We start from the raw sequence: 22,521 nt of genomic DNA, 5'->3' as shown, positions 1-22,521 counted from the left end.
TGTAGCACCATGATAAAAGTTAATGAGACTATAAAAAAGGGCCAGCCCTCACCCGGCTTTGCCTGATTGCTGGGTGAGGTCTGGGAACATACATTTGGCAAGTCCACAGAGACTTCCTGCTAGCAACACTCCCGCTCTTTTCTTGAAAATGGCATTGTGTATGTGCCAAAACTTGGACTTGGCCAGCAAGAACTTGACTGGGGCAGCCCCAGAAAGAGGAGGAAAGAAAAGCGCCAGGACTTTCCTGCTCTGGCTTCCATAACACTGCAAAACCCTGACTCCTGGGGAGTCTCCCACAGACCCACTTCCCCTGCTCCTTCGCACTCAAGCAGACGAAGAGCTGTCATCCAGAGCAGGACTGGCCTTCCTCCACCATTTGCTCACCTCTTATGCCCTTGCATCCCTGACCACCAGGTAAATCCCATTGCTTAAAAGTGCATTTGTCTTTCAACAGGGTTTGATGCACAGGCACAGCATCTTCTTTCATACATCTTCCACCTGCCATCTGACATCTTTTATAACTTTGGCAAAACCAGACTACTCAAGCAAACCCAATGTTTAATGCACCCTCTGACTGCATGATGCAAATACCTGTATACATACATTCAGCCAACATGCCCATCTGCTTGCATTTCCTTAGACGGCACTCCTGGCATTTTCTCCTCATGTACATGTCCATCTCACAGTTGCCTCCATTTTTACACTTGTATACTGCATTTTTTGTGATGCTTCTTCTGAAGAATCCTGCACAAAACAGCAGTGACATAGATGAAAGAAAACACTCAGAAGCCAAGTCATCAAGGTGAAGTTCACCTCCATCTGCACATAAATGACACATGTTCTGCCAGATCAACAATTTGTGTCAGTGCCTGGATGACTAAAATCTGGATACTTCTACTGACAACTGTATCCAAGTCATATAATTTAAAAAATGAGCCCAAACATCTAGTGTCCAAAGTAAAGTCCTGTAACTGTGAATTTTGGGAAAATTCAGACCCAAATTTGAAACCTGTCCATAGCAGGCTGAGCACAAGCACTAGAGCTGTAGGGTGATACCATACAAATAGCCAGGGCAAAAGAATGCTAGTCTGTTAAGTCTCTTGAGGTGCAGAATGTGCAGAATGTACAGAATGTGCAGAAAGAGAGATGAGTAATTCTTCACCCTTCCCCCTGCTCCTGGGAGCAACAGAAGCTCCACACACTGCTCTGCTCACCCACCCCCGAGTTTAATAGGGAAGCTGCAGTCTATCTGCCTATTGTACATGTGGCCTCTGCCCCTGTTTGCAAGATCCTCCAGCCTTATTCACTAAGTATTGTCCACTTGATGAGTTAAGTAGTCACCTAATTTCACCTGCACAGGTAGTTCTACTGGTATTGTCACTGTATTCACTCAAAAATTGCACAGTTATAGCTGCAAATAGCAACTGATACAAAAAATTGAGAGGACCCTTCCTAAGTCTGTCCAAATCTCCTATTTGGTTGCTGCCCATCTGTGAGAGCGGCACCGCGGGCAAAACATCGGGCAGACAAGATAATAAATGTGAATAAATAAGGGTCATCACAAAGCAACAGAATCTTTGCTGTCAAATTTTCCTGAATTTTTAGTGTTAGTCACTGTCCCAATATAATCATCTAACATTGCCCTTCACGTGGCAGAAACTATTTAGCACCAGCTACAGTGGGAATCAGTTTTCGTCCCCATGTGAGGGCAGGTTTCTGAAATAAACTCCTGGGAGCTTCTGCTGCCACATCACTGATTTATACTGTACTTCAAACTAGAGCTCTGTGTACATTTATATTAATCAGAGCTATTCAAAAAGCTTTTGCTTTCTTATCACCCTGCCTGGCACAATAAAACTATTGTTTTCCAACCTGACACTCTAATACATTAAAAGAGGGACCAGATAAGAGCCAGTCTCCCATAATCAAATCACAGAGCACATTCAGTTGTGAATCTAAAGAATTGTCTGTGTGTTTGAAGAATTGTGCATTGTCAGATGACAATTTCCCAAATTTGCCCCATGATTTTATAGTTGCCTAATCTCTTCCATGCACTGGTGTGTAGCAACCAGTAAAACAATTCCACTACCTGGTCACAAAAAATCTGGCATTTCTCTGAATTTTCAGTAATTCCTGCTTGAAATCTCTTCCATTCTGTGTGTTTTATTGGCTGCTCTTCAAACAAATACAGTTGACTGGCATCGGTCTCTTTTGAAATGCAGATTACTTAGAGCCTCCAGAAGCCCCAGGCATTATTTTTATTCATCACTCACATGGTTTTAATACATTACCATTTACTGGTCAGGGATGGAAAAAAAGTCTGGATTTAAGCTGTAAGTTCTCACTGTCAGTTAAAGGCAACTGCATCTGCTTTATAAAATTCATTGTTTTATTTGCAAATTTAAAATTGTATTGTTTATGATACATTAATTAGAAGTAAATGCTGAAAAGCTCTGCACAAATATTTATAACATTCTAAGACTGATTGATGACTTTATCACTTAACCTATTCACAAGGTGTGCATTTACTTCATGATGGAAGAAAGAAAAAAATTGATAAATAATTTTTTAAAGAAATACAAGAAAGAAAAAGGCAAAAATATGGATGCAAAAGCTAGGAACCAACAATATTCAAGCAGTCTAATACTTTCTCTTGAAAAGAAAGGTGAAATTATCTGCAATGAAGAGCAAAATAATTTTTTTCTTTTTGAACAGACTTCTTCATACCTAACTTGGAAATTAACTTTTGGTATGAATGAAATTTCTGTATATATTTTTCACTACTAATTCAAAATGAATTTACATTGCCAGAAATGTGACTTTCTATAACAGGGGGAGTTTTACCAAAATTTAAAGATAAATTCTGAAACAACATATGTTAAACTAACAAAGGGTTAGCAATCCCAAAAGCTGAAGGTTTTTCTGGCACAGTCTAATTTTTATCTGATCTTGCCAAATTACAAAAAGCTCATGTTGGCTGGAAATGTTGAATTTGCTTTGTTCTGAGATACTCATGAATATGATTAATTATGGTAGAGCTGCTCCAATGTTACTGATGCTGATTTTTTCTCATGGAAATTATGAAAGTTGAAGGAGGGAAGCTGTAAAAAGATTAGACGAAAGCTTTGGAAATATCTCTGTTTGGCATCCTGAAGGGTTTTAAATTCAAAAGTTTTTGAAATTCAGAGTTGCTAACAAAGCACCTGCTCTGCTCTGTCAGACCATCAAATCATCTTCTGGTGTTCTTTTGCCCCATGCCCCCATGGTGGGTGTTAGTGTAAGGAGAAGATTAAAGAGGGATCCTTTTTGCAAGAATAATTCTAGTCTGGTGTCAGACACATCAAGCAGCACAGGAGTGGTTGGAATACTGCAAAAACTCCTACTGCAAGCCTGCGTGGAGGGGATGTGTAACTAGCTTTTCATAGAGTCATAGAATGGCTGGGGTTGAAAGGGATCTCAAAGATGAGCACTTTTTGTTTCAACAGAACTCATTCTGTGGCTTAATTAAACAAGCACAGCATTATGCCACACTTGTCCTGTAACACCTATCAATGGCCCTTAAAATCCAGTATAACTGTCCAGGCTGAGGCTGTACTAGAAAGTCTTTGATGTTAGTCTGCAAAGATTGTTTCAGAAATTATCTCCTCAGTGGCAAGTTTAAACACAGCTCCTTGTGCTGTAAATATTATGTAAAATACCAATGAAATAGTTCATACATATTTGTTTATGGATGACAATATATTAAGAAATATATATATATATATACTCCTGCTAATATCTTCAGATGAATATTGTCATAAGGACAATAGATAAGATCCTAATATTGTTTCGCCTGTCCAAGAAAGAAAACCAAAGGGAATGGAAAGTGTTGCTGAATACATTACCCATGAAAGAAATAATAATAAAAACAAATAACATATTCATCACAGAGGATTGAATCCCATAAAAATATGTGCAAAGCTGATTCCTTTGAATAAGAACATCCACTGCCTCAATGGAGCAGAGGTGCTCCAAGGTGAGCACTAGTCCTACAGAAAGGGACCAGCATATTATTTTGGGCACGCATTGAGCATGAATTAGCAGTCTTGTTGCAAAAAGGAGGGATAATCTCATCTGAGGTTCAAGACACAGACACGTGAGGTAGTTATTATACTGCACTGATAAGAGCACAACTGAAGCGCCGAGCCTAATTTTGGTCTCCATGCTTTGAAGGTAATGTATACCCATGTGAAAAACTCCACAGATAACAAGGATGATCAAGAGATCTAGAAAACATGGTATCTGCTTTGCCTTGTCAGACAGAATTACTGTCCTCAGCACATGTCTTTACTGAATCAGCTGGTACTTTAGTCACCTTTAAAATTTATTGTAGAAACAGAATCCATTATCTTTAAGTAATTCAACCTTTACTATGTTTGATCAAGGGTACTATTCTTTGTAATTGATGTTGCAGTCATGAAACAGAACAAAAACATAAAACAGATTATCCCAATAAAGCAGTAAAATTATGATTATATAGAGTGATTCAAACTGAATCAGTAGGGAAGAGGATGCACTTTTCCTTTCACCATGGGCTTTAGTCTGAATATATACCTGATAGCTTTAACCTCTGTTCCAGAAACATTTTATACAAATTTCAAAGTTTGTAATTTTAAGTCTTTGAAAAGTTTCTCACACATTAAATACTGCAGTTAATAAAGAGGAGGAACAGCTTACCAACATAATTAATTTAACAGTATCATTACTTGGAATTGTCACATCAAAATTGAGTTTAACCAGATTTATAATGACAGCATTAATATTAGTTAATTCACAGTTTTTGACTCTGAGACTATTCACTCAGACAGCAGAAATAAATGAATCTCTTATTTATTGGAATTATTGAAATAAACTGCATGAGCCTTGACTGTATTCATGTTTTGAGTGTTTGACTCTTGTGATCTCTTTTTCCCTCACAAATGATTCTGTGATAGATAAAGCACATATTAGGTCCAGGTCTACTCTCTATAACAGTGAATTCCACATTAAGATATTTTAGTAATTTGGTAGTGACTATGCTTTAGTCTTTATCCATAAAACAGAAATTTTATTGAAATATTTATTCGCGGAACAGGATGAAAAAATGGGGCACTATTTTTCTGGCCATAATGTACCTCAGCCTTGTCACAGGTATATTATACTTCTTCAGGTATGATAGTTGACATAATCTCTTTTCCCTCTCTGCTAAAATATCTGACAATCATGTTTACCATGACAGTAATGATTTTCTACATCACATTTATCCTGATGTAATAATATCTGAATAATATTCTTTTAAGAAGCAAGATGTTTGTCCTACAGATACAACCTTCTCCCTGAAGAAGCTCCCTCCCTACAGATAGGGGCTATCCTGAGAAGAAAGTATAGAACTAGAAATCCTTTAATTTCACAAACCTGAAGACACCCATCCTATCCTTTAGGAGCTGGGGGAAAGAGAGTCCCTGGGAACAGCCTGCAGGTGCGGGCTGACAGCTTTTACTTCCCTTCAATGCACCCTACATGAGGCACTTGGGCTGGTTTTAGCTATTTTCTAGGGCAGCCTAGCACTCAGCTCCCAGGGGCCTCCATGGGCATGTTCCTTCCAGAGGCAGAGAATGGCATGAGCGGCTTCCACAGAGAGCAGAGCCAGGCTGCCAGTGTCCAGAGAAAGCTGTCCTTCAGTTCACCAAAAGCTAGTGGTGCTCAAGAGCTGGAGGCTGGCCTGTCGTGCTGTATAACCATAGGGCAGTGGTAGGAGCCACTGCCAGTCTGCCTTGGGGGAAATGCAGAACAGGGTACACAGGCTCCAAGTGCAAATCTCTAGTATGTTTAATGATTTGGACAAAATTAACAAGAAAAGTAAAAAACGCCCACAGAACCACAACAAAAAAAAAAAAACAAATCCAAAAAACCTGAGTAGCTGCTGTGCCCATTAGCTGATTTCACCCTACCTTTGCATCCTTCACAAGTCAGGGCGTTGTAGTGATACCCAGAGGCTTTGTCACCGCAGACCACACAGAGCTCTTCTCCTTTCACTCTTCCCGTGGAGTGACCCAGTCTGGGCTTTTTGGCTGCAGGGATGTCCATTATCTCTGTCTCCCTTGTGAAAAAGGTCTCTGAGGGTAACCTCCTGAGTTCATACATCTCAGGGGAGTACCATTCCTCATGCTGTGGAGGGTAGAAGCCTAGGTTGGAGTAATAAGATGGCGATGAGATCTGAGGCTGAACTTGAGGAAATGGCACATTGTTGTACTGTGCATAAGGTGACACATCTGCCTCTTGCACTGGAGAACTCATTGGTTCTGAAAGGACACCTGGAAAATAATAATGCAAAACCAACTTCTATTACTACCATGAAATTTTAGTTATCAGAGAAATTTCCGCTTCCAGACATCTATCTCAAAAACCAGGCACAAAGATTGCGTTATCTAAACTCAGATTTGCTACACAAATACACTGCAAGAAATTTTAAAAATAATTTATTCATTCTCAAACACTCCTTTATAATTGATGGAAATGTCCAGCACTTGCAGTTACATTAAAAATCTTGAAAAATATTGTGCAGGTAACCATATAACTGTTCAGTTTATTAGAAAGAGCAGCCCCACCCCAGAGAAGTTAACAACCCAAATTAGGCCTAAAAGAAGAATGGAAGAAATCCAAACAAATGGCAAAACCCCCATGGTATTGGTGAAGGCTAAATCAAGACTCGAACATCATGCTAATTTGTATTAATTCTGAATGAATACATCATGACAGACAAAAACTTCACTAGGGAAAAATGACAAGGGTGAGGCTTAATTAGAAGACTGAAAACATGAAATAAGCCTTCAAGAAGAGCCTGAAATAGGAAGGTGAGGTTACCAGGAAAGAACAAGAAAGATATTGCTAATGTAAGTGATGAAATGCAGCCTTCTCACCATCCAGCCTCTGCAGCCTGGTGCCCAGCCCCTGTGCCATTCAGTGCAGCTGTGAGGCTCTCATGGGAAGCACCTCTGTAAGCCAGCATCAGTCACCCCTGAGCCAGCAACAGAGCTGGCAGTGGCACAAGGGGTGGCAACCTTTCCTGTCGGGATCAACACGGTCTCTGGAGGTTATCTTGACCTTGCTCATCAAATAGCATATTTTAAATTGCAGACAACTGAACCCTCTTTTCTTTTCTGTACTCCAAGCACAGCAACATCTAGCAGTCCCTGGATGGTGTAGGTAAAATCCAGTCCACATCAAACAACTGAAAAGCGGAATTTAAAAGTTATTTGCGAACTATTTCTTATTTTATGTTGGAGAGGGCCATATCTTGCGATTTTGTGAAAACTCTGACTCAATTCCTTCAATAGTTCCAAGAAGAGAGTCTGAGAAAAAGAGTGCCTATTTCCAGGAAGATGATCAGTCCAGTCTTATTTGAATCAACAGCAGTATTTACAGGAAAATCATAGATTAATGCTCATTGGTGAGCATCACTTAATAATACTTCAGAAGAACTCCAATTTTTGCTGACATAAAATTGGTCATGGACAAGTGTCCCTCTCTTGTGAGGAATCAAAAACAATGAAGAAATGCCAACAGTTAAGAACAGGGAACATCTGTAATGACAAAAATAATTAAACTCTATTGTGGGGGGATCCTTCCCTCTCCTTTGTCTCACTTCAGTTAATGCCAGGAACTGACCTTTTAATTACACTGGCTTTTTCACTTTCAAGGTCTCACACTCTTGCTCTGCAGCTTTCTGCCCTTCCTATTTTACCATGCTGCAGAAGCCATGCAAGTGTTTTGGGTTTTTGTGGCTTCTCTATTATTGCCCACAGCACATCTTTGCCAGTAACAAGTGTTGAGGTCCCAGTTCCAGAATAAGCAGCGAGAGGTATGTCTGCAAAAAGGTGACACAAAACCAAATGAGAATAATGGTGCCCTTTATTACCAGCAATTAGCTTAATTATGGTTGCTTTTTGTGGCTCTGGAAGAGGCCAGGGCACCAAGTGCTGCAGTGGCAGAAGCAGAGTAGCAGAAGGCACTCCCTGAATCCAAGGTTATGCCATTTAAACAGAGTATAGACACACAGAGGGCATCTGGGGACTCTATGAAAGAGCCTGGAAGTGACATTACAGCTTCATGCATCAGATGCAGACTGTCACTGATACCTGCCAGCCACAGCAGTGATGAAACAAGTAAAGGGTGAGGACAGCAAAGATTTCATGTCCAGTATAGGTTTAACGAGTGGTATTTTAGCTGTATTTACCACTTGTGGAGACTGCTGCTCACGAAGACTGGTCAAGGTACCTCAGGTACCTTGATGATGGTAAATATGGGGTTAATTGTGGGATACACAATCATTCAGTCTCTCTTTGGAAAGGAATCTGTTCACTGTGGAAACCTAAGTTTTCATTTGCTCATTGTTAATTAGTTGAGTTTGCTAAAAGAAAGTGGGACAATCCCAAAATTAAAAGGAAAAGACTTGATTTTTAGCTTTCTGCCATACACAGGAAACTCCACAAAAAGCTGTATACCAGCCTCTTGAACTGCTTGGGCCTCTGAAAGAGCAAAAAGAGAAGACGACATTCTTTCCACAGAAAAAAATATCAGGGCTTGTTGAAAAACTCAGAGCTACTAAAGGACTGCAGCACATCCTGAGACAATACTGGGGGTTTATTTAAACAACTGTAGAGCCATTTGGGTTACAAGTGTGTTTAGAAAAATCTTCCCAATCATTAATTCTACTCTGCTTCCAAAAGAAACAAACAACAAAAAAAGAATCTTAATTAAGTTTAAAAAAGGAAAAAAAGACAAACAGCCCATATCACCTCCTTTTTCCTTCCATCAGACACATCAAACAATTTAGCTGAACTGAGTCCATGCTCAGAGCAATGGAAGGGAAAAGGAAAACCAGACAGTTTTGAGAGACACTGAGAGAACATGGCCTTGTTTTATGTAAAAGAGCTTAAGCTTTGGGAAGTGCTCAAAGACCAGTATAATTTTTGAAGATAATTAGGTTGCAACTATGTAGGTTTTCCCAGTTTAACTTCAAGTTTTGAGGGGTTTTGTTTGGTTTTGATTTGGTTTGTTTTAAGTGGACCTGAGCATGATGTACCTGTAAACCTGTACATGAGAATCTGGACTAAATAATTTCTTATCACAGAAGAAAACTAATCTTATCTTACCAAGCAGAACGTACATAAGCTTTTCTCCAGATATATGTATTAATAAAGGTCTGGCATGGACTGCTGTCATGCAACTAAAGCACGAGCAGCCCAGTAAAACCATTGCAGTGGCAGCAGCATAAGCAGTGAAAGTGAAATCAGAAATGAGCTCATTGGACTACACCGACATTTTGTTTGTGTGATCTTAAATACTTTGAACCACTTATTTCTTTTTCCTTTTGGAGGGATACCGTCCAGATTTTTAAGGAAAGACTATTTAAGCACACACAAATGTTAAGTTTATTACATCTGTATATTTTTTCAATTTGAAGATCTTATATTTTGTAAATAAGTATTTTTCAATTAAAACCTTTTACAAAAATATTGACAGCTTACTAAAAACAAAGTGAAACCTTCACATGTGTATGATCATTGTTTTACAAATATTTTTTCTACTTGCAACTGAAACTTATTAGAGAGTTTTGCTACTTTAAATTTTACACAGAATACTTTACAAGAAGCTTCAAAAAATATTTGACTTGTAGAAATATTCCTTGCAGGAATAAAGAAACTGTTTTCAGTTTGCAGAATGATACTGAGATTTTGGGCAAGCTAAATATGATTTTATGCAGAATATAACAGAAATTACAATGAGATCACATTTTAATGTAAAATTTATTGTTCCACTAATATAAAGTTCAACAAAGAGAACTAAATTCTAAGAAGGTTTAAAATATAAACGCCTGGCTCTCCTTCATTATTCATGAAGGAACATAATAAAATAACAATATCCAGAATTAGGTAATTTGGAAACCATGGCATAGCCATTATCAAAATCCTGGTTTAATTCCAAACAAATTATTTGTGCATCTTTTAAGGATCACTTGGTGTAAAAAGTCTACTAGCATCCTACAATTTCTAGGAAGAGTGCAAGAATAGATAACAAAAATATCCAAGGGATAATATGGCAATATCCTACCTCAGGCTGTGTTCAGTCTGTCCATTTCTTGATGAAAGACACTCTCCTTAAGGTGCCACAGTCCTTCTCTCCCTCTCTTTTCCCCTTTTCACCTCCTAAAGTCTACATGTACATAAAACTTCTTAATTCTGCTTTGTCTGTGTCCTGTTCACTGTGAGAACTTTCTTTAAGATTAGAAAGGAGTGACACAGACCAGGGGTTGTATAGTTTACTAATTAACTTCATTACAAGCAACTTGTTTGTAGATGCCGGAAACAATGTCTGCTCCCAGTGTGGATTTACCTGGATACAATTTGGCTACCAGTTTGAGGGGATGGCTCCAAGTAGCCTAGCCATTGTATTTTTGTACCTATTGGGGTTTTGTAACAAACAAATTTTCTATCAATCAATATTTGGTAAGGGCACGTGGTTCTGTACAGTAGATTAACCACCCCAGTATCACAGGAAGCAGGTTTTTTAAGTGGAGAAATGTTGCATTCTCAAAAAAAGGCCAAAGTGCTCAGACCGTACTGGACACACCTGTATGACAAGACAGAATGGTTTGGGCTGGAAGGGACCTTAAAGATCACCTAGTTCCAAACCCTGAAATAGAAAGGGATACCTTCCTCATAAGTAGGTTGCTGAAAGCCACATCCAATCTGTCCTTCTCATTAATTTTTTTACCCACATTGCCACTCTGTTTGGTTTGGTTCTCTTAATAATTATTATGCATCCAATGTTTTCTGTTTTAATTTGTGCTGGTTTGTTTCTTTTTGATTTGGGGGTCAGTTATGAGCCTAATTATCTTCTCTGCAGGGATGAAGCCAGATGTTGCATCAACTGCCAGGTGGTGCCAAAGACAAGAAGTTATTTAATATATCTTATGATGTTGAAGCTGTTTAATCAGTTTGGACACTTGACCCTAACAACTTTTTCATTACTCTTATTTATTTAAAAAATACACACACAAAAAAGACCAAATAAAACAAAACAAAACAAGCAAACAAACAAACAAAAAACAAAAAAACCCCACAAAATTAACCAAAACCCCCCAACAAAAGAACAACTAAAAAACCCCAAATAACCACAAATCAAACCAAACCAAACTAAGCCAAGAAAAAAAGCAGAAAAAAATTTGCAGATTTACCTAAAAGGAGTCAGTCTTTTAAGCTACTCTTTGGCACTGTTCTGTGTCTACAACAATTTTCAATTATATTTGTTGTTCTTTTATTGAGAAGTTTAGATATATTGGTTTTTTTCCCCCCTTTGTTACATGATACTTTTTTTCTTATTTTTCCTCATCCTTTTCCAAACAGCTTTTAAGAGTGTTCATTCCCCCCAAAACCTTCTTTCCCAGCTAGAGACATCTACAGTGAGGCTGGCATTTCTTGTTTTGTTATATTTTAACATCACATTACAAGAAAACATTTTCAGGCCATCAAGAATAATTGAAATACTTGAAAATACTTGAAATAGGTGTTCATTCAAACTAAGAATTTTATTTTCTTTTCAGTTTCTTAGAAATAATTCAGTTTCTGATATCCGAAGTTTCACACTTAGTATCCTGCATACCAGCAACTTGTATATGAGGTGCTTTCACAGAAAATAAAATGGAGCTAACTACTTATCATAGAAATGACAGCTTGAGTTACATACTGTATATATTTCAGGTGACACAAATATATAACTTTTCTGAGTAGAGAGTAAGAAAAAAAGCAATTTTGCAAGAAGACAAGGTTGAAGGGAAGGACCCTGAATTTAACTAGGTTAAAGATCCTTCCTCATTTGCACTTTGAGGCCTTTTCCCCAGGGACTCATAACTGCAGAAGTGAAAAACTATGGTTAAAACACACTATCTCCAAAGACATCCAGAGATACTTTACCTTAGACATATACTCTTAAAACGGCAACATACAATTTTCATCTACTGAAAGGTAGAAACCTTTTTTCTGAAACCTGCTGCATCTACAAGTCCTGAGGCTAGGGATGTAGAAGTGCCCTGGAATTACCATGAGGCTCAAAGCACAAGCAGCTCAGAACTGACAACATTTCTTTTTGAAAGACATGAACCTGGAGTTAATGTTTGGAGTAGCAATTAGATTTGCTTCTGAAGGTTTAAGAACACTCTCCCCATTGACTGAATAAAGCAGAGTGAAAACAAAATGTATTTCCAAGGTTTTTTTACAGAATGAGAGTGTGCATCTTTGAATAAAGGAGACAGACTGTGTAAAGGGTAATGTCTGTAAGCCAGCAATTTTTAACTTGTGAGCTGAAATGTATGAGAAGACCTAAAAGAAACATGCATTATAAGGACTATCTAAAAGAAAAACTTTCTTCCTGTTTTATGGGGTTTATAAGTCACTTCCTGCCAAAATGGAATGACAAAAATTGCAAATAATTTACAAAGATAAAGAATTGAGAGACAAAGCCATTTCCTACAAGTGTTTTGTGGGGATGGAGTCATATTTTCACAATGAGTAACTTTCTCTGTGCACTCAGTTGCATATTATTTCTCATAGGCTTTTTTCCAGCTATAAAAGCAAAAAAGACACCATATTAGAGTGTCACCCCACAAAAGAAAAGTCAGCTTAAGTGAAACACAGCAGGAGTCCTAAGTTTTCTTCCTACTAAGACCCCTGATTCAACTCCTTAATACATTATTTCTTTATGTTACAGAAATGTCAGTTTGAATTAAATCTCCATTGTGCTAAGCTCTGAACAACTCTAATGAGAGACACAATGCCTCTTCTGAAAGCTTCACAATTTGTAAGTAAGATTACCCTGTAAGGAAGGAAAGTATTTTACATTAACATTCTTCCTTGTATTTTTAAGCAACCTTATATATACTCCTTTAATTAATGAAATAATTAATGAAAAAGTAGATATTGGGGAGGAATGTCTTAATAAAAATCTGAAGTAGCTCAGTATGCAGGAGTTTTGAAAGATCACTGGATATAAAATTTGACACCCTAAAATTTGAACATCATTCTCCTCTCTGTATATCATGGCCTGACACTGGAATTAAAAGGTAGCAAAGGAGTGTTTCAGCTGTTAGCATATTTTTTTTTCAACAACTCCAAAACATTTCTCCAACCAAACCCCAACACAAAGAGGAATAAAAACTGGTAACACGCAATAATGAAGTGGGTTCTGCCTACCATTAGTGATAATGCTTTAGTTTGGTTGTGTGGAGCCAGGACACTGCAAGTGGTCTGACATGTAGAGATGGTCCTGACTTCTAGGAGCTCTGCAGCTGGAGTGGCTCTGGGTGCCAGAGCCCTGCCTTCTGGGCCCCAGGCACTACTCTTGTTTCACACAGATGAAACTGGAATGTGTTTGGCTTTTCCAACACTCAAAAAGGCAGAATTCTGGTCTTATTTGGACTGCAAACTTCTGAAGTGTTGCAGCATTTTGTGGGGGTCTCTGTTGTGTGTGAGGCCCTCAATGTGTCATAGCTTACTCAATGAAGGACCTACTGTCCTGTGAAATGAAAGGCTAAAACAATTTATTATCTTTTTTTTTCTTAGTGGTACATATACCAGAAAACAGCTTATCCATGCTTATAAAATATTGACCAAGGATTTTTCACTTATTAACAAACTCATGCTTAGCCTTGAAAAATTCAGTGAAACGAGCAAGGAGAATCTTCCAGCCTGCTTTATAAATTTTCTTGTGCACTGAAGTTAATAGGATAAGTTTTTAACGGTCGTAATAAGAGAGGGATTTTAATTTAGGTGAAATTACTTTTATAAATTTGCATAATATGGCAATGCAAATACATTGCACTATAATTTCGTTACAAATTAACTGGAAATATATCTGCTCAGCTTGATTTAAGTGACTCACATGAAGGAAACATCCAGCCTCCATACAAAGGTCTGTTTTTGCCAAATGATCTCCAGTATCAGGAGTGTCACAAAAACAACCTACAGGTTCTGCTGTGAGCAGTGATGAGAGCAATAACGTGCAGGATTGCATTAACACCACAGATCTATTGTTTGTTATTCCTCTCCTAGGTATTGAAGATTCAAGAAGGTTGGCACATTTCAGCCTAATATCCTCGACTTGAAATTTCAGTCCATTTTCTCCTGGGTTTCTGAGTATAGGACAGCTTGCTATTTCAACCCAGTTTGGTGACTTACCAAACAAATGAGGACCTTCAGCAAGCGGAAATCCATCACCAGAGGCTAGCTGATGATGTCCTATTAAATTCATTTCAGATCCCATTTATTCCTCAGTTCAGGAGGAATATGCTGATTAAACAGGAGGTTGAAAAGAGACCCTGAAAAATATGAAGCAAAAAAGAATATTTAAAACAAGATAAATAACTTTTGTGTACCTAGTGTAAAGCAGAATGCAGGAGGTTGTTTCAATATTTGCTGTAACAAACATTGTCTTGAAATTACAAAACCTAATTCAGCCTTTAAATAAAAAGCTACATCCAGCCTGTTTGTTTTTTTCCTTGCTGTGGCATATTTTTTGCTCTCTTTCTGGTCATTTTAAATTAATAGCAATTCATGCCCGAATTTATTCAAATATTCAGACAGAAGCACTGGCCTGACCTCCTGAGGGCATGCTGCCCAGCCCCCCTACCATGCAATACCAATTGTTTGCATTACTTTTCACCACCCTTTCATCATTTCATTGTTTTCACTTCCTGAAAAAGTGTAAGTTTATGGTTAGATCAGAAGAACACAGATGGGAAACGAGTTTAATTTCTAGGGACCAGCTCTTTATTTTGCCTTCAGTAACTACTGAACAAGATAGACGGGAAAAAGCCACAGAAACACAGAAACAGCAGGAAGCCAAGCCTTGCTCTGATAACCAGGCTTGCCCGCTGGCTCCCTCTGGTCTCAAGCAGCCACACAACCCTCCCCTGGGCAGGCTGGCAGAGCTGTGGAAGGGGCTCCCCTGCCCAGCTCACCTGGGCCAACTCCAGATTGCATTTGCGGCAGGACCAGCAGGAGAAGAGAGAGCTCCAACAAGGAAATGTCTCACTAAGAGGACGCCAAGAGGATTCTGCACAAAGTTGTCAGCAATCTGTTTTACTTTGTTTTACAGTCTTAATTCTTTATTTGGTTTTATTGCCGTGGGACTGTCCCTGGGACTGCATTTCCACTCACTGAAGGCATTTGAGAGTTTTAGCCCTGTCTGCTTCCCAGTGAGGGCCCAGCATGTTCCTCGAGGAGAAATGAAATCATCTGACAAAAACGTGAATGCTGCAGGAGGCCCCAGTGCTGGGCAGGCTGGGAAGTAGCTTGTGAGAGTGAGTGACAAGCACACTCTGCAATTATATTCAGATTTGTCTGTAAGGATTCATTAAGCTCTTTTTTAACATAAACAGAGGCCCTCTAATTAGACAGATGTATTTTAAATGTCTGCCCAGAGATTATTTAAACAGTTTACTTAGAAATGTCAAAAGCTACTTGTATCACAGACCAGATAGGCTTCTTGAGGCAAATCACATATAAACACAGTCTCAAATCTAGCACAGAAACATAGTTTTGCAACAGCAAAAAAACTCCCTGTATCTTGGATGGGGTTTGGCAACCAGCCCAGCAACCCCACTACGTCCATGTTTAATTCCAACCATTTTATTGCCTTGCTGCCTCATTTTCCAGGGAAGTTATCTGCTGAAATCAAGATGTGGGGCTACTCACATGGCTTTAAGGTCTTAAAATTCCTGACAGACAGATTTCTCATGAAACACCCAGGACAAACCCTTAGGATGGGATTCCTCTTACAGCCCATTAGAAGTGTTCTGTGATGGGAGAAGCTAGTGGCAGTCAGCACGATTATAATGGCCAGCAAGAAAATCATCAAAATGAGGTATTTTCAGAGGGCTAATGAATATTTTTCTGTGTTGAAGACCACAGAAGAGAGACCATCAGCACCCTTTCCTCATGTCCCAGCTCTTTAATATCTTCCTTCCAGCCCATGGGAGTGCAGCCCTTAGAGTTCCTTGCAGGACCAGCTCTCCTTACAGCCAGACATGAAGACTGCTCCACCACGGACACTACTGCTTCTCATGTCTCCTCATCAGCCCCTGTTTGAGGGCCTAACACTGCAACACCTAACATCAGCACTGGGATTGTGAATTCCTCTCTCTTAATACAGAGCCTAGAATTTATCTTCTTGGGGAATGTTGGAAGGTATATAAAAATACTTTAAATACAGTCCCAGGAAGACATCTATTTAAAGATATTTACTGCCAGTATATCCTCAGACTTTCAATGCATAGATTCTTAGCTTGTAAGTTTTATATTCTGCATCCTGCTAGTTTGTGCTGCAAATAAGAAGAAAGAGGGCAAGCTATGTTTCTAAAGGCTTATAGAAAGCCTTTAGAAACTATCTAAAGGTCTATGTTTTTATAGTCTCTTTGATATGTCTATAAAATTCTTTCTCGTTTCTTTGAGGACGTTCCATTTTTAACATGTCATTGTATAATGACCTCTTTAACCTCAAGATAGACTCCTTAGAATCTATTATTCTTTGCACACACACACAAAAAGACCCAAACCTCATGTTATTAATACTGCCTTTTTGATAGTAAGAATCTTGAGAACATATTTTTAATAATCTGCACTATTGTACGACATTACAAGTTTTGTAACTCTATGCCTTCTGCCACATATATTTTTGTCTGGATTGATTCAGTTCAAGCCAAATTTTCATGATGATTTTACAATTCCCCATTCATTATAATACTTCATTGTCTTTAATATATCTAGCTGATGTTGACAATTTACTAGATTTCATGGAAGAGATTACTCCTATCTTCTTGGGGTTTCTGCAAGCCACAAGATCACCATAAAAAATACCAGAAATATATTTTCCAATGCATCTAGCTTTGGTAAAAGATTTCACTGAACACCAAATTCTTCATTAAATACTGATTGATATTTGGGTTTGATTTTGTCCTGAGTCCAGCCTGGTTTGAGCTATCTAGCCCACATTAGATGTACCCATATAATTAATTTCACATGTATTTAAAAGCAGCAGGTGCTGATTTCCAGCTCTAAGACCTACACTAGGTACACAGTACAGAGCATTGAAGCTACACTTACTCCATAACTGTTCAGTTCTGGGAAATAATGTAGGTCACTGTATTGGATTGATACTCCATCCTGAGGTCTAACAACAAAAACAAAGAGCATCTGACATGTAAAAGCTGAAATAAAGGCAATGGTAGCACAGGAAATCAATATGCTCTCCAAAATAAGAGCCCTTCAAGAGAAAAGAAAAGGTATGCGATAAATTAAAAAGATTCTTTTTTCCAAATATTTTTAGTTAACTTTTTAAATAAACCCATTTACTCTACCACTTTTGGAGATTATTTCATAGGCTAAAATATAAAGCAAAGGAAAACAGAGATCAGTATGTATAAAGTAAAATATGTGCACAACTGCTTGAGATTATTGTCTTCAAATGCATGTTAGAAGCTCAGAATTGCATAAAATTTTGTTACATGTAACCTTTAACATACTTCAGAACAATCCATGTGTGTTTACATGTTCTATGTTTAACTAAGAAAATTTACTAGTATATTATTATATATGGGACTTGTTTTTCCACTGTATGGGTGTATATACATATTTATTCAGATTTCTAATGGGATACATGTTCATTGAGGTATACCAATATGTATGTAGAGACAATGGGGCTTACCATTGAACTCTAGGTTTCAGATGTATTGTGGGCTCTTATCTGTGCACTACCCTGACCTTGCTATGGTCAATAGTAAAGCTTTCCCTGGCTTCTGTGTCAGCAAAGCCAGGTCTCTCACTGAAATAATTAAAGTTGAATCAATTGGCTTCACTGAAAACGAAAGCATAATGGCCCCACACTTTCAAGTAAATGTAAAAATACGTTTGATCATCAGAAAAGATCCATGACAGCTCTAATTGTGGTTTACTTTCAAAAGAACAGTTGAATCTAATTCAATTACTCAGCAAAGGAAGATGTATCAAAGCACATGCAAAATCTTTCACGAATATTAGTGAAGTACATTTCCTTCCATCTGTCCCATAATATTTTCCTATTCTTCACGCATCTGACTGCCTATTGCTCAAAGAGAAATTTCAGTAACATCATTAATCTATGGCCCAATCCAAACATTGTTAACATCAATGGGAAGATGGATTCCCATCTCATTCACAGGCTTTTGATGTGGCCTCATGGCCTTTCTGTAGAATATTTAATGCAGTGCCTCAGTTATTTGAGAAGCTATTTTATTTGCTTACCTGTTTGTTTTAAACTGTATCAAAGGGACCTGACAACATTAGGAAGATTCATGCTCTCTATTTCCAGCCTGCTGCTCTCAGGTCATTTTGGCAAGCACAGCACTACAGGCAACTACACAGCAACTCTTGCAAAACGCGAGCAACCATACCCGCAAGTTTGAGGAGCAGAGGCAGGACGAGCGTTATTGGGCTTATTTGAAATTTTCTCTTGCATTTCTTAATATGGAGTTTGAAATCAGAGCAGGAAAGAGACACAGGACGCAGAAAAAAAATAATAGGATATTCCTACTTCTTAATTCTGAAGCAAAGGCAGGTATCCGAGTCCCAAGTAGAACTGAAAACTCTATGAGAAGTATCAATGACATTTCTGTAAGCAAGTAAGTGATTTCAAAGAGTGAAGCCAGCTTCTGACTGCCTGAGATTACCTCCTAAACACCATTTCTGTGTTTCTTGCTTTCTCCAGCATGTTTTTCATGCCTCACCTGAAAAATCTGCAAGCCCTCCACTTCTGACTTGTTTATGGACTGCTATTTAGACTAGTGCCATTCCAATAAAATTCCCAATATTTAGGTTCCCTGTAACGCAAGCAATAGCAATAAAAATAACATTTTCAGAAGTGAAATGTGTTCTGCCACAGTTATAGTTTCCTGAAGATAAATGAGTAGCAGAAACACTCAGAGTAGAATTACATTTTCTTAAAAACTAGCAATGGATTCAAATCACTTGAAATTTGAAGCCCTTTTTTACTTTTCCTAGTTATGTGAAATATGTGCTAAAATCTTCAACTTTGGAAGATGCACTTGAAATATGTGACACAGAACTGTCAAAGAAAATTATGTATGAAACAAATAATTTTCCCTTTCTGGATTTTTCTCTGTTCTCCCATTAATCACATTGAAAATATTTCCTGTTTCTAAAAGGAGAAAAAATTTCAAAGCTAATGCACACAATTAACTTGCTGTTGCAAGAAAGTCTCAATATCAAACTTACACCTTCTGTTCCAATGACACACAGAAGCCAGCTTCTAAAGAGAAGTTTCCACATGACCTCCTTTTTCACCTTATTATTTTTCCCAAAGGGAATTCCTACTCTTGAGACAGTTTTTTGGATGAAATGACTTCTTAAATTATTCTTCACTTTAAATTTTGTTTCTGGTCAAAAAATCCATTAACATCTACTAAATAATTCAGGTGATAAAATTACTTTTATACTACACAACAGCAAGAAGCTATCAGTTTAAGGAATTATTACTTACTGTTCTTTTCTGGAAGACTGCAGATGGCAGGATGTAAGACAGTTCTGCACTCAGTTCAGTATCCTAATGATTCTCACATAGGAACATTTTTGTTTTGTTTTTCTTTCATGTTTAGCAGAAGCCTGTAGTGATAACACAATGAATCAAAGCTTGGGTTTATTGGCTCAGTGCCCTAATGGACAAGGATTACTCATTAACAATTCTTTCTTTGCGAAACTCTCCAAACATGGGCTGTATTAAAATGTTGTGAATTCCAGCTTGAGCATCAGCAGAGAGATTTGAGATGCTTATTAATACTCTGATCGAGTGCAGAGGGGAAGTTAACTCAGACACTGGGGTGATAATACCTTGTTGCTAATTATAAAACCTTCCTTGCACATGTACATTTTTATGACATCTTCAGCCTCCTTGTCTTTCACATCCAAAGAGCCCAGATGTTTTTCCAAGACATAAACTTGGGTTTTTAATCTTTATGTTATTTTTTCATACTTTTTATGGAGACTGAGCATTACACTGAGTACTGAAGCAGAATAGGTTATAAATGTCACCATCAGAGGATGCAAGGACATTAAAGTTTAATTCCTGTATCTGCAACAATCTCTAAAAAAATTGCATCATTTTGATTTGGGCTCATCGCATAAAGCTTTAGACAAGAAACTGAGGCCCCTAATTTTAAATCTATCAGACTCATGCATTAGGTGTGCACAGGGGGAAGAAATTGGTACCTGTAGATGGAAAACCACATCCTTGAGTGGGTTGCACTGTATCTGAAAATGCTGATGTGTTGTCTTCGACAGAAAGGGGACCTTGAACTACCACATCCCAATTTACCCTGCAGAGGGAATCAAAGTGAAAACAAATGGATTGAGGCTGTTTTATTTCAACATCCCACCTACACAGGAAGCATAGTAATTCCCTGGTTTGCATTGCTAAACATACCCAATGGGCATGAGTTGATCTGACAGTGGTACTGAGACAAATTTCAGTCAGAGGAGACGACTGACAGCATCACTCATGGTGAGTGAGTTCATGATTGCCACACAGCATTTGATGTCCATCCTTCCCTACATATTTACACTGTCTGAGAAAGATTGAATACACAAAGACAGACTGTGCCTCCTACTTGAGCAAAGAGAGGCATTGGGCAGCAAACACTGCGGGTCCTTTCTCTGAGGTGAGAGCTGCTGGCCCTAAAATTACCAAGAAAAAAATTCCTTCACTTTCCCTCATTTTAAGAGAAAACAATATTACTTTATAAAGGTATATTAATCCTCAAGCTTTTATCAGGGCAACTCAAATTCTCTATAAATTCTTTATACTTCTCATGAAAATATCATTAACAATGAGTCTCTTATGTGTTCTGTCCCTTGCAAATTCACCTGGTAGCCACCCAAACACTCCTGGTCTGACAGATTTCTGAAGAGATCAATGGGAGAATGATGCCATAAGGCTGTCACTGGACAATAACTCCCAAGAGACTACTGTTTCCAGGGATTTATGCCTACAACTTGTTCCAGCAGGCACTGGACACATGATAAATACATTTAAGACTAAGTCTCTCTCAGTTCTCATTTCTGACTCTCTGAACACCATCTTACTCCTGTAAACAATGAGATTTCTCTTTGACAAATTAATATTTAGCAAAATTGACAAAGTACTTTCAAGTAAGAGAATTCTTCCAAAACAACTCTACCCACAGGAGACAGGTGGTCTCGTTAACCAAGCATGCCAACAGCCCATCTGACACTTTTCACTATATGTCCACTCCAGTGGTGCCTAGAAAGCACTTGCCATTTTAATATGCCAAAAAACCCAATTTATTTGGTCATACTGAGGCCAGTTATGCGTTTTGTCCCACACCAGGAAAAAAAGCAGAAGTGGAGGCAAGAAATCCAACAAATCTCATATTATGTGCCATGGAGCTTTCGGTCTCTTGGTAGGTATCAAAGATCTGAAATTTCTTTTTCATCATTCAGCCTCCCCCAGCATTGGTTTGATATAGTTGGTGGCACAGAGCAATTACCTTTTAGAAGTCCATGGAGACTAACTTTCAATAAATGTTCTTTTCCAAAGAGCATTTTCCTCTGTGTGGATATTGTTTATCAGACAGCTAAGAGTTTAGCACAAAGGAAATGGAATTTAATGCCCCTATCCACCAACACATTTGTTGCATTAAAACATTTTCCCTTTCCTTACAATAATAAAGAGGCAAGTGCCAAAATGGTGCTTTGTCCACTAATCAATATATTCAAGATATTATTGGAAAAAGCAAAGAAATCATCCACATCATCAAAAGAGGAGATGTTGCCTGTAGCAATGGCATGTGGCATTACTGGTTAAAGCCAGGTGTTCATATTTATTGTGGTTCATGTACAAATGAGAATTGAAAAGAAAGGAATTGGAGCAAATTAAATATATCTTCCGTGGTGTTTCAAGAGATTACAAACACAGCATCAAGGGAGAGAATAGAAGGAGGAAATATTCAAACACAGATACTTATAAATGGAATATCTCCTCTAAGATAGCATTGCATTCTAAATTTTTTTAAATTTCAGAATATTATCTGGCATCCTGAAACTTTTCCAGACAATAGTAACATTACTTCTGTAATTGACAAAGAGTATGTGTTCTACACTACATCTATGTCATTAGCAGTCCAAATACATGTTCAGCAACAAAACAAGGGATATAGATAACAGACCTAGAAATCTGTCTGCCTAGAAAATATCACTTCATAAACTTTACATTCCATGAAACAAAGGGGGTATTTGCCATAGCTCATTTGCTCCTCCTCTTGCTACTCTGTCATTTCTCCACTGAAATAAATGCCATTCCACACTTTCACTGACAAGGTATCTCATGGAAAGGCAAGACAAATCCTGGCAACAAAGTAGTCTGCCATCAAAAGTGTGG

The 22,521-nt window shown here is 38.1% G+C and overlaps 1 protein-coding gene across 1 annotated transcript in view; it reads right to left on the bottom strand.

Moving 5' to 3' along the window:
* NR1H4 (nuclear receptor subfamily 1 group H member 4) overlaps positions 1 to 22,521 on the bottom strand; it is a 39,026-nt gene that overhangs the window by 16,329 nt on the left and 176 nt on the right. The window contains exons 2-6 of the mRNA XM_059472497.1: positions 20,334 to 20,440; positions 19,609 to 19,730; positions 14,253 to 14,392; positions 5,970 to 6,332; positions 592 to 744 (exon numbers count right to left, since the gene is read on the bottom strand). Of these exons, the coding sequence (XP_059328480.1) occupies positions 592 to 744; positions 5,970 to 6,332; positions 14,253 to 14,337 (601 nt within the window). The 5' untranslated portion in view covers positions 14,338 to 14,392; positions 19,609 to 19,730; positions 20,334 to 20,440. The remainder of the gene's footprint in view (positions 1 to 591; positions 745 to 5,969; positions 6,333 to 14,252; positions 14,393 to 19,608; positions 19,731 to 20,333; positions 20,441 to 22,521) is intronic.

Source organism: Ammospiza nelsoni, chromosome 5 (genome assembly GCF_027579445.1).
Source record: "Ammospiza nelsoni isolate bAmmNel1 chromosome 5, bAmmNel1.pri, whole genome shotgun sequence".
NCBI classification, from domain to species: Eukaryota; Metazoa; Chordata; class Aves; order Passeriformes; family Passerellidae; genus Ammospiza; species Ammospiza nelsoni.
This window is presented reverse-complemented; position numbering and strand designations above follow the sequence as displayed.